This window comes from Topomyia yanbarensis, chromosome 2, assembly GCF_030247195.1.
Source record: "Topomyia yanbarensis strain Yona2022 chromosome 2, ASM3024719v1, whole genome shotgun sequence".
Taxonomy (NCBI): domain Eukaryota; kingdom Metazoa; phylum Arthropoda; class Insecta; order Diptera; family Culicidae; genus Topomyia; species Topomyia yanbarensis.
The window spans coordinates 427,996,365-428,009,601 of record NC_080671.1 but is presented as its reverse complement, the minus strand read 5'-3'; the positions used below and the strand labels follow the sequence as shown (position 1 = coordinate 428,009,601).

Sequence of the window (13,237 nt, the reverse complement as noted above, 5' to 3'; positions counted from 1 at the left end):
TCTGAAGTGGAGCTGGTACTGATTGAGCTTGAACTGAAGCTGATATTAGAATGCGATATGCGAGAAAGCTGCTTCCAGCAAATCAAAGGGGATCAAAGGGTTTTTTTTGCGGAATTCCAGTTCAAATATAACAACCGAGTCAGAATATCAGGTTTGATTTCCCCAAAGAAAAATGATTTTCTAAAACAACCTTGTAATTGTTTGGGTACAGAATCCGGTGCAGATATTTCTATAGAAGGGTACAGATAGAAAAGATTTTTCAACTCCCGGTATAGATTTAATTGCGGCAACACTGATCACGAGCGCTTGGCCGCGCTGGATGCCTAGACCTGTCGTCGTCCCCACCCCCAGCGGTAGCAGTGATCAAATGCAGCACTCGTCGCAGCGCATTGTCAACATGCCTGACTGTTCTTTACGGCCCGACGTTCGACGGGGGAATGAACTCGCTCGAGGAGTGACATTCTTAAAATAGTCGAGGATGAAGTCATTCATAGAAGCGTAGTGTGTTGGGTGGCCAAATCTGTCGTACGAGACGCTATAGACACGATGTTACTTGTCTGGCAAAACAGCAACAACTGACTCAAACAGGCACGCGGTACATTTATTTATAACTTTTCGTGTTCGTTTGAGCCACTATTGACGGCTCTGCCGGGGATAGATTGACTGATGTATAGGAGTTCTCACGTTTTTTGAGATCTATTCATTTTTGCTTGTTTTTCAATAGTGTGCTATTGAAATACAAAAACATTATAGCAATAAAACATAATTTCAGTTAATTCCGAATTGTTTGGTAATAACCAGATGGAAATCCGTTCATAAATAACAAAGTTATTAGCGTTCAAAATAGTGACGCAAAAACGTGACATCGTTTAGATCGATTTTAAATTTTAGAATGGCACCCCACCCCAGATAGTGCAGTAAGACATTTTCAATGTCATAAAATTCGAACAATTCCAAACAATGTTCACACAGATTGATGTGAAAATTTTGTAGAATAAATTTGATAAAAGACTGTTCATTAAAACTCTCCACAAGGCAGTACTTCCTCACTAGTGATTGCCATGGTTTATGAATAACGTATAAAACGATCCTACCTAATCAGTGCAATCGACACAGGTTAAATGGTATGCGATTCTAGTATCGAAGGCATATGATACCTCAATCTTAGGTAGAATCAGGATTTTTTTTTTGAATTGTAAGGGAAACTGGTCAAATTCGGATATAGTAAGGATTTAGGAGCTGTAGAACTCAATTGTGTCAACCGATTGGCAAAATCAGATGTTTTTCTAGCAGCCTGATCGATTGTTCTGAGTCAATTCCTAGTCCCATCAGGAGTGTTTGCTCCAAATTTGTGCTAAATCGGCCAATTCCAAGTACCGGACCAACGTGCTTGAAGTTTGCGTAGGATATTTTGATAGATTACATACTATTTAGCTAAACCCAACCATTTTTTGACAAAACAAATAAGCTCGTGGATATCAGACAGCACTTCGTTAAAAATTCAATATCTTGTCCTATTTAAGTCGGATCAATTACGACAACGTTCTCTACCTGGCCGTGACAATCTGGTGTATACAGTGCTATCCAGCGGTGCAAAAACACGACCAGGTGGACCATGTGAATTGTTAAAAACGCTAAACCGGAAGTCACCATCTTGGTTTTCAAACTAGTGCCAAAAATTGATCTCTGGCATCTACTGGCCAAGCCCGTTTCGAAAATACCCGTATTAATTAGGTTATAGAGAATTAACCACAAAAAATGGGGTGCCGACAACCGATTTTGGTAACCTTTTTTAAAGCAGAGCAAAAGAAAATGTGGCGAACATTTCGGTGCCAATCAATGTTGAATCACAAAATAGAATAAATTCACTTCGTAAATATTCATTGCGCATACTTTTTCGATCGATTTACTTCTTTCTACAACACTAAGCAAATGATCCAAAAAAACTTTCAGGTAGAGTTTCACTTATTCAAAAAATATTTAAGTTGTAGAACAGAACTTACGAGTCTGTTTGCTTCAGCAACAAAAAGAACGTGCTAATATAACACAATTAATATTTATCATAATGTCAAAAGCTACGTAGGGGTGCCGACAACCGACCAGTTTCCCCTAAGAAAAAAATCAAAATATTATTCTACCATAGGGTCTGATGGCTGAACTTTATAGTTGAATCATATTTTGGTTGTTTTCATGTAGCTTTCAAATGATTTACAATATCACCTTGATATCAAAGGGAAAGTTACTGGAAATATTATGAGCCTGCTGAGAAATCTAAAATCATGATCAGCTGCTTAATAATTTGGTAGGTTGTTCCTGAGACAAAAATGTGTTTTTTTTAAAAGTTGTTTTCCGTGTTTCCTTGAAGTACAAAAGCAACATTGCTAATAATTAATAAGGCAGATGTTTCCATCTGCAATAGCACCCACTCTCCGACAATCTTCAAAGATTAAAAAAAAATCAATGCATTCATTGCAAAAAATAAATATTTTTTAATAATTTCCGCTTCAGTGCCTTTGGCTGTTCCATCATTAAACTTCATCCGTCGCACCGAACAACGAATCAATGCTGTATCAATCAATACCCAAACGTCCTGATCAAACTCATATTAAAGTTGCCACCCTTAAACCAACGACCGTGCCTGCTGGTTGTTTTTCAGTGACACGCTCTTAAACAATATCAATCAGAAGCGTACCCCGACCCCACGCAGCCTATAAATAACTTCCCGGTGTGTCAGTAGTGGCGGTGTGATTTTTTTTCCCCCGGAAGCAAAATGGAAATTTGATTGCTTTTCAAAACAACCACCTGTTCGTGGAAAATCCTGACTGTGGCCACTTACAAACGTTATTTACCGCCACTTCGAGCTTCAAGCATTTGTGCGTGCTTTTATAAATCGCTTAGCTTGCCGATCGTTTCATCCTAATAACAAACACTACCGGGAAGTGCACTGGTTGCTACCGTTTCCTGTGCGGCCCCCGTTCCTATTTCCTGTCTACTGCCTGAGCCAAGTGGTGCCACTCGATGCGACTTGACATTCGTTGATTCGTTCAAGAGCAACTCTATCGCTCTCCCGCTTTCTGATTGTTTTTGCATCATTCGAACTGCAAACATTTGCAGGAATAAATTATATCTAATCCGGTTGGTTCACTCGGTTGAAACATGGAAACAATAGGTTTTAGTTTCAGTGTATAACATAATCATTCAAAAATATTTACTAAAGATAACTGAACTTTTGACGCAAGCCCCAAAATAACTTTAATTTCATATCTAATATTTTTCTTACTTATCCTGACAGGATAATTTTGGTTGGCTTTACGCACGAAATTCATTACAAAAGCGGTATCAGATGGTCTGCGGTTAGCTAATTCCCACAATCTTCTTCTACAACCTGCGCCAATTTCCCGTGCCTGTCCAGAAGACTTGCTCCATTTTTATGGGATAATAAATTACAGCGAATCTTACGTAGCAAACGAAAGCCCTATTTCCGTCACCCGGTCTCAAGGCACAAGGCCACCCGGAAGCGCATCCTCATGACCAACACCAGCCACTCTTTACACCGCTGGGCCTAATTACTAACCGAGGTGTCCCGAGGGAGCTGCCACATTCTTACATTAGCTAGATAAATGGTCCCCGAGAAAGCCAACCAAACAGAAGGGGTTCCTGCAATGCCGGTTCATTTATGTCCGCCTCGCTTTAGTATCTACCGGAGAACGTCAGAACACAAGCTTCGCGCGGTAATTAATTAATTATGACAAACGATGGCGTAAGCTGTTGCTGCCTTGGCATAATAGAACGAGCGAAAAGTGACATTGTTTGAGTTCAAAGAACATTAGCGGAGTGGTTTGCATTTTCCTTCCTTCATACTAGTGTGTCTTCCTAATGGGGAACCAGGCGTTTCCTTTAAAAAATTTCCGCTTTTTGGAGACGCATGGTACAACAATATTATTCAGCAGCTACAAAATCAATTTCAAAAATGGAAAACCCCTTATCTTCCGGTTTCAATCATAATACACCGGTCTCAGTTGGCTTACAGTTCCGAATAAACGACTTCCTAAATGAGCCATAATTTTCTATGAACAGGCGCTTACACGCCATTACAGTAATTCTGTTTTGTGAACCATTGCCCTCGCATTCAATTCGATACCGGCGTCCACTTGATCCTTAGCACATTCGAGAGCGGCATAACGCTGTCCGGCACCTGGCTCAATTTAACTACTATTTTCGTGCATTACCTTCGGTGCGTGCCGAGGATGGGGGAAGGGTATGTAGATCCGGCGATAAAACTGGCTGCCGTCATCGCCCACCAACGAACGACCCGACGCCGTCGCCGCCCCGCCTTCTTGGACCAAATTAACAGCATGCTCTTTTCAAGTGTCATCTACACCGCAGCAGTGTAGAGTGACGAAGGCTATCGACAACAGAAGGACCCCCCACCTTGCTCGAAAAGGGTCGATTTCCTCTTTTGTGTAATTTTCCTCTTGGAATGTTGACTAAAGCACGTTTTCAATGTAACAATTCGTAATCCTATTACACGATGTAATTTAGAATTTTATTTGACCGCAATCGCAAATATGAACTGGAATTAAAATTTTCCCATTCGCCAACTCACCTAGCGTGACAGTTTATTTCTCGCCGACCATTAAATCCGTCATATTTTCTTGTTTTTCAGCTCCGTTAACGACCATCACACCACTGAGCCGGCCGTTATCGCCAGCATCGACGATGAAAACTACAACGAAAGTGACGACGGCCAGCAAGGGCCCAACGTCCCCAACGAAGTGACCGGGAGGACAACAACCCCCACCGGTGCCACGCTGCCTACCGTGATACCGCCGCCGTCGCAGCCGCCGAATAATCAAACCGACGAGGAAGAAGCAGGAAGCCTATGTAGCCGTGATTACTTTTCCCTGCTGAAGGACAACATGACCCAGCTGATTCTGATCGGGATCTGTGCGACCGTCTATGCCCTGCTGCTGATGTGCCTGTACAAGCAACGGATCAACGAGATTTACCTGTTTCAGGTGTCCTACGTCGTCATGGTGACACTGTTGGCGCTGGACGTCTGCTTCAGTTTCACCGCTTCCACCAAGTGAGTACAATGCGAATTTTGGGGGAGCCGGTACTTTGAAAAGTAATTTTGGATTACTACCTGCACTGTCGGTTAGTGGTTCTCATAGAACAGAATTTTGGTGAGACAATGTACTGGCTGGTGTGGATTAAACTTGCAGAACAGCAACAGAGAATAGGTGTTAGCTTTGTCACGGTTTAATCTGTTGACTCTGCATAACTTTATATTGTTTTACATTGTAATCAACAGAAATTTTCTTAAATCCCGATTGGTCAAATTAGTCCGAATTCAAATTTAATCAAATGCAATCGTATCTAATTCCAGTCATGTTAAATTGAATTTGTTCGAAAATTTAGTAATTCAATCAAATTTAATTGAATCTCTAACGTCAAAAACGAATCGAATTTAGTCTAATCCAGACTTTTATCAATAAATCTAATCGACTCAAATAAGCTCCGGATTTAATCGAATGTATGCAACTCTCAAATTAATTAGAATCTAAGAATTTAATCGCATCTGAACGAATGTTATCGAATCTAATCAAATCAAATCGAACCTAATTGAATCTTATCGAACGAAATCTAATCTAGTTGCATCAAATCAAGTCTAATCTAGTCGAATCTATTCGTATTTAAGCGAATCTAATGGATACGTATCGCATGTAATAGAATCTAATCGAATCAGTTCTAATCGAATTTATTCGATTTGAATCTGAATTAATTTAATCCACCCCAATCGAATCTAATCGGATCAAATTGAATCTAACCGGATAAAGACGAATCAAGTCGCATCTAATCGAATTTAATCTAATCCAGTCATTTGTAATCGAATCTAGTTGAGTCGAATCTGATCGTACTTAATTGAGTGTGATCGAATCTAATCAAATATGATCGAATTTAATCAAAGCTAATCGAATTAAACAGAAAATAATCGAATCTACTCGAACATCATCAGAATCAGAATATGGCTGAATATAATCTGTCACGACCCCTCGGTCGGCGCATCTCACCATTTCTATTAACCGTGCATCATGTGGAGTATGTGAAATATCACACACCAGCTCTCGGTCAGCGAGAAACGTCAACCAGGCAATTGAGGAAGGAAAGCGGCAAGATTTTCAGGCAAGGTGCGAAGGCGTTATTAAAATTAATTCTTAAATCTAGTTAAACTAAACTTAAATGCTAAATTCTTATACCAAGTGGCTTATAACTATACTTAAGGCTAGTTACAGGTAAGAATTAATCCTAAAATGAATTACAAAGCGTGAACTTAACCTTAATCATTGTTCCTTAGCCTAACCTAAAACTAAGCGAGTGTAAGAACGTGAAAGCGTGTTCCAGAACAAAGCTCGGAGGAGGTTGAAAATAGAAAAAGGATTAGGAGGTTAAAATAGAAAAAGGATTACGGAGGAAGCAGGATTACAAAGGAGTAGGGGGTACTAAACGTAAGCTACCAAATCATTAGTTACTGCATTTTGTACTTATTGTGACACTTACACAGGAAGTTTTAATCGCGTCCAATATACGGATTTAATACTCGGAAACTCCCCTTATTCCTGATTGACATTCGTCAACAATTTAAAACTTCGTTTATCCACGTCCGGGATAACGATGTCGGAAGGCAGAACCAGTTCCGACGAATCAAACCAAGGGGTTTGCAAGGTATGCGATGGAAGCGATAACTCACGGATGGTCCAGTGTGACAGATGCGACGACTAGTTCCATTTCGACTGCGTGGGGGTAAGTCAAGCTGTAGAGAATCAAGATTGGCTCTGCTCGGACTGCTATGGGAAGCAGCATGCCAAGAACAAGAAATCTACGAAACCAACTCCCCCAACGGTACCGCCCGTAAGTACACTTGCAACCATTGTAACAACTGGAACACTGGTTCCCAAAATTACGAGTACGTCCTCTATTAACGTGACAAGCACGTTTGTCACATCCTCTATGATATATACGCCAAATACACTAGTTTCTCCATACATGTTTAATGCACCAATGCCACCCCATTCGCTAATGCCACCCTGTTCATTCCCTAAAGAGCTGCCGGAGCAACTGCATCCACGATTTCCTCCGAAGACCAAGAAACAAGTTTTGGAGGATAACATGAGCCAGTATTCCGAAGTCAGTTCCAGAAGGTCCACTAAACAGAGACAGTTGAAGTTGCAACTGCAAATGTTGGACGACGAACGGAAACTGCAGGAAGCGGAAGAAGCAAGCAAACGCGAGTATATTCACACCCGCAACCAGCTGATGAAGGAGATAGTCAACGAGGAGGATTCGATTGTGGATGCTGATGAAGGACTGTCAGATGAACGAGTAGCGGAATGGCTTAACGATGAAGCTCCTGCAGAAGTTCCAGTTTCGCAGAACCAACGTCAGCTACCGGTATCCCAGTCAGTGGTTGTTCCACAACTAACGAATGTGTGGACGTCGGTCGGACAGATGCAGATCCAGGACCGAGTGAAGAAAACTGGTCTGTACCCGACAGAGAATCCCGGGATCAGACGAACGAATGTCAACCATCAATCGACCGCGGTGGGAAGCAAATTTGTTCCTATGTTACGCTCTACTCCGAGACAGATGCCCTCAGGTTATGAAAACACCGCTCACAGTGGGGAGACAAGCGGCGGTACGACGGACAATACGAATCATCAATCCAATTCGAATCGATTTGGGGCTAACTCTAAGGAGTACCTTGTTTGTAAGGGAAGTTGTCCTAATGTGGAGAAATGCCAGCGGTTCACTGAGCTTGGATACAACTCTAAATGGGCAACTGTGAAAGAGTTCGGGTTATGCCGGAAGTGCCTACGGAAACATAAGGGACCGTGTAAGTCAAAGCAAGTTTGCGGCACAAACGGTTGCACTTTCAAACATCACCAACTGCTCCACAACAATCAACGTGAAGGAGCGCTGCGTTCCGGTAGTAGGGATTCGCATTCCGCCACGGTGGCACAAGACACATCTGTACGCGAATGCAACGCTCATCATAAGGCCACGAACAAGGGACTGTTCAGAGTTGCTCCGATCGTCATCCATGGCCCGGTTAAATCCATCAAAACTTTCGCATTTCTCGACGATGGGTCCTCACTAACACTAGTGGACGCATCGCTAGTGCAAGAGCTGAAGCTACAAGGAACGCCGGAACCGTTATGCCTTAAATGGACAGGTAACAAGCGGCAGATGGAAAGTGACTCAATGAGGTTGGACCTCGAAGTTTCTGGAACGGGAGAGGTTCAGAAGAAGTATCGCCTTGCAGGAGCACATACTGTTGCTAGCTTGGATTTGTTTCATCAAACGGTAGACACGGAGTTGATGTGCAAAGAATATCCCCATCTACGAGGAATCCCCATCGAATCGTACATAAATGTACAGCCTCGGTTTTTGATCGGAATCGATAATGCCAACCTGACATTCCCACTCAAGGGAAGGGAAGGCAAGATGTACGAGCCGATCGCAACGAAAACACGACTCGGATGGATTGTTCACGGAGGTTCGAACACCGGAGAGGCTGTTGTGGGACATCATAGCCATAGCGTTCAGACATGCCCATGCAGCGAACGATCCGATGGTATGTTGCAGCAAGCCGTACGTGAATACTTTTCTCTGGATGGACTGGGAATTTACAGACCGGAGAAGCAACTTTATTCCGTGGCAGACCACCGTGCGCAGCAGCTTATACAGTCAGCGTCAAAGACAGAGAGTGGGCGATATGAAGTTAGCCTGTTATGGAAGTTCGACGAATTCCGACTACCCAACAGCAAACCTGTAGCTCTACGGCGCTTCCACTGCCTAGAGGCTGTCGGACGAAAAGCTGCAAGTTCCACAAGAACGAGTGTGGTATCTCCCGTTGTTTCCAGTGTTCAACCCGAATAAACCTGGGAAGGTTAGAATTGTGTGGGACGCGGCTGCAAAAACTAATGGTGTATCGCTGAACTCGATGCTGCTGACAGGGTCGGATTTACTGACGCCTCTGGACTACGTGTTTTTTCTGTTCCGAGAGTTCCGCTTAGGACTTAGTGGTGATGTGAAGGAGATGTACTTGCAACTGGCAATGTCCAAGAAGGATCAGCTCTGCCTCAGGGTGTTATGGTGTGATGACGCATCTGGAGAACCGAGCACCTACGTGACGCAGGTTATGCCGTTCGGTACCTATTGTTCGCCAAGTTGCGCGCAATTCCTCAAAAATCTCAACGCAAGCAAGTTCGAAGGGCAGTATCCAGTGGCCGCGCAAGCCATTATCAAACAGCACTACGTGGACGATATGCTGGTGAGCGTCGAATCTGAACAGGAGGCGATCCAGTTAGCAATGGATGTGAAATTCGTGCACGCCCAGGCTGGATTCGACATGCGAAACTGGATTTCTAACTCCCCTGCAGTTATGAAAGCCCTGAAGAAGAATAACAAGGACGAAATCAGTCTAAACATCGGAGCAGAGCTGACGACCGAGAAGGTTTTAGGAATGTGGTGGTGTACGGCTTCAGATTCATTCATTTACAAACTTTCAGCGAAGCACGACCGGGATTTGCTTGATGGGAATCGCACACCTACGAAGCGAGAGATGCTCAGAACACTCATGGCTGTTTTCGATCCATTGAGATTGATATCCAACGTTATGATCTACCTAAAAGTCCTATTCCAGGATGTATGGCGATCCGGAATCGGCTGGGATGAGGTGATACCAGAACGTCTTAACGAAAAGTGGGAGAAATGGCTGGAGATCCTACCCAAGGTACAGACTATCAGCATACCACGCTGTTACCGGTCGGCAACGCGGTTGGGCCCGCAAACGAACATCCAGCTACACACGTTCGTCGACGCTAGCCTGTCGGGTTTCGCAGCGGTCGTCTACCTACGTTTCGAACAGGGCAGTACTGTGGAGTGTGCGATAGTAGGTGCGAAGACACGAGTAGCTCCCATAAAGTTTGTTTCCGTTCCAAAGCTGGAATTACAGGCCGCAGTCGTTGGAGTTAGGCTAGCTGACAGAATTACAAAGTCGCTGTCGTTCAACGTTCACCAGCGGTTCTTTTGGAGTGACTCGAGGGACGTCTTATGCTGGATCCGGTCAGACCATCGCAGATATTCGCAATTCGTTGCCTTCCGTGTCAGTGAAGTCTTGGAAACCACGGGAATTACTGACTGGAGATACAAGTGCTCGAAAGAGAACGTTGCTGACGATGCTACAAAATGGCAAGGGTTTCCTGATCTCACCGAAGACAGCAGATGGTTCAAAGGTCCAAAATGCTTGTGGGAGCGCAGCGATAGCTGGCCATCAAATCCATACGAAGATGAACATACCGAGGAAGAACTACATGCAAACCTGTTTCATCATCGAGTTGAACCCGAATCAATCATCACCGTTCAAGACTACTCTCAATGTGAGCGGTTGCTTCGCGCCACAGCCACAACATTAAGAGCAGCACAATGGCTTCGCAGCACAACGGAAGAAGCAGAAGGAAGCAAAGGATCTCTCACGGGCGAAGAATTGAAGCAGGCCGCCAACTATCTGTACCGACTAGCTCAAACAGAAGGATTTCCGGATGAAATGGGCGTTCTAAGGGCTAAAGCGAACAACAAGGTGCTACCCAAATCAAGTTCGATCTACACACTCAATCCGTTCCTGGACGAGCAACACATACTACGAATGCACGGCAGAATCAGTGCATGTGAGTACGCTTCCATGGATGCTATGAATCCGATTATCCTTCCGAAGGACCATAACGTCACAGGGCTGATCGTACAAGACTATCACGAGCGTTACCACCACCAGAACCACACCACCGTCGTGAACGAGTTAAGGCAGACCTTCCGGATTCCAAAGGTTAGGCGATTGTTTCAACAAGTTAGAAGCAAGTGTCAGGTGTGCAAAAACCAAAGGGCTGTTCCTCGTCCTCCCCCAATAGGTGGTCTTCCTGTGGCTAGGTTGGCGGCATTCATAAGACCATTCTCATACATTGGCATTGACTACTTTGGCCCAATGTTAGTAGTTGTTGGGCGTCGAACTGAAAAGCGTTGGAGTGTGCTTATAACGTGCTTAACTATACGGGCGGTACACATAGAAATCGCACATTCCCTCGATGCGAATTCGTGTATAATGGCGTTGAGAAACTTTATGGCAAGGAGAGGCGTACCAATAAAGATCTATAGTGATCGTGGCACTAACTTCATTGCTTCAAACAAGGAGCTTGGGAAGGCAAGCGTAGACCTTCAAGCTGCACTGAAGGAGATGAACCAAGAGCACGTCGTTCGAGAAATCGTCAGTCCAAACACTGAATGGTCATTCCCTCCTCCAGCATCTCCCCATATGGGTGGAGCCTGGGAAAGGCTTATTCAGTCGGTGAAGAAGAACCTCATGGCATTGAAACCAGGACGCTATCCAACCGACGAGACACTTCGCAACATGTTGATGGAAGTGGATAACATCGTCAACTCACGTCCGCTAACGTACGTTCCAGTAGAAGACCCGAAAGCTCCAGTCCTGACACCGAACCACTTTCTCGTGGGTTCATCGAGTGAACTCAAACCCTACAGCGTCCTTAACGATGAGTCGGTAGTTCTGCGGCGAGCATGGTGTACGTCACAAGTCGAAGCAAACATCTTTTGGCGACGCTGGGTGCGAGACTATCTGCCGGAGTTAACCAAGCGCTCGAAGTGGTTCAGCGAAGTCAAGCCGATTGAGGTGAACGACATCGTAGTCGTCGTCGATCCAGGGCTTCCACGGAACTGTTGGCCCAAGGGACGGATCATTTCGGTTAAAACGGCAAAGACGGACAGGTAAGGTCAGCTGCTGTACAGACACAATCCGGGATCTACGAGCGACCGGCGACAAGGCTCGCCGTTCTAGATGTTCGACGCGATGAACAGTAAACCAGGGATCTGTTGTACCCGGGGGGAGTGTCACGACCCCTCGGTCGGCGCATCTCACCATTTCTATTAACCGTGCATCATGTGGAGTATGTGAAATATCACACACCAGCTCTCGGTCAGCGAGAAACGTCAACCAGGCAATTGAGGAAGGAAAGCGGCAAGATTTTCAGGCAAGGTGCGAAGGCGTTATTAAAATTAATTCTTAAATCTAGTTAAACTAAACTTAAATGCTAAATTCTTATACTAAGTGGCTTATAACTATACTTAAGGCTAGTTACAGGTAAGAATTAATCCTAAAATGAATTACAAAGCGTGAACTTAACCTTAATCATTGTTCCTTAGCCTAACCTAAAACTAAGCGAGTGTAAGAACGTGAAAGCGTGTTCCAGAACAAAGCTCGGAGGAGGTTGAAAATAGAAAAAGGATTACGGAGGAAGCAGGATTACAAAGGAGTACGGGGTACTAAACGTAAGTTACCAAATCATTAGTTACTGCATTTTGTACTTATTGTGACACTTACACAGGAAGTTTTAATCGCGTCCAATATACGGATTTAATACTCGGAAACTCCCCTTATTCCAGATTGACATTCATCAACAATAATCTTTTCAAATCGAAGTGAAACAAATCTAAGCAAATCTAATCGAATCTGTTTGAATCTGATAGAATATGAAAAAATCTAATCGAATAAAATCAAATAAAATCGTGTCCAAAAATTATAATCGAATATACTCGCATTTAATCCAAAATTATCAAATCTCGACGAATCTAATCGAATCTGGTTGATTTTAATTAATGCTTATCGAATCAAATCAAATCAAATCGAACCCAATCTAATAAAATTTTGCAGAATCGAAACGATTCTAATATCCAATCGAATCAAATCGAGTCGAATCTGATCGAATTTAATCGAATCTAAGCGGTGGCGTAGCCAGAAATTTCGTTTGGAGAGTGTTTTGACGAAAATCAAAGATTTTTCAAAAGTGCTGACGCATCTATTGATGACATTTAATCTGTAGACCAGTATCGACTAGGTACTACCGCGTTCTGCAATAGTAACGAAAGGGGATGGTGTGAGCGAACATGGGCGCTTTAGCCCTATCTTAGGCAGAACTAAATACCTGTCACAGGTGTCGGTTATGTGGGGTGGCGGCAGGGCCGCCGAGAGGGGGGGGGGGCGGGGTGTTTCTCCCGGGCCCGGAGTTTTGAAGGGGGCTCGGATTTTTAACAGAAACTAAAATTTTGACAATTACTTTTTCGACAAAAATTTATTTGAAAATGCAATTGAAAATTCAATATCTTGTGC

At 43.8% G+C, this 13,237-nt stretch overlaps 1 protein-coding gene across 2 annotated transcripts in view; it reads left to right on the top strand.

Annotated features, from left to right (window-relative positions):
* The window catches only part of LOC131685346 (adenylate cyclase type 6), a 539,597-nt gene that overhangs the window by 482,329 nt on the left and 44,031 nt on the right, over window positions 1–13,237 (top strand). For both annotated transcript variants that reach the window (XM_058969007.1, XM_058969006.1), the window contains exon 8: window positions 4,667–5,086. In XM_058969007.1, the coding sequence (XP_058824990.1) occupies window positions 4,667–5,086 (420 nt within the window). The remainder of the gene's footprint in view (window positions 1–4,666; window positions 5,087–13,237) is intronic.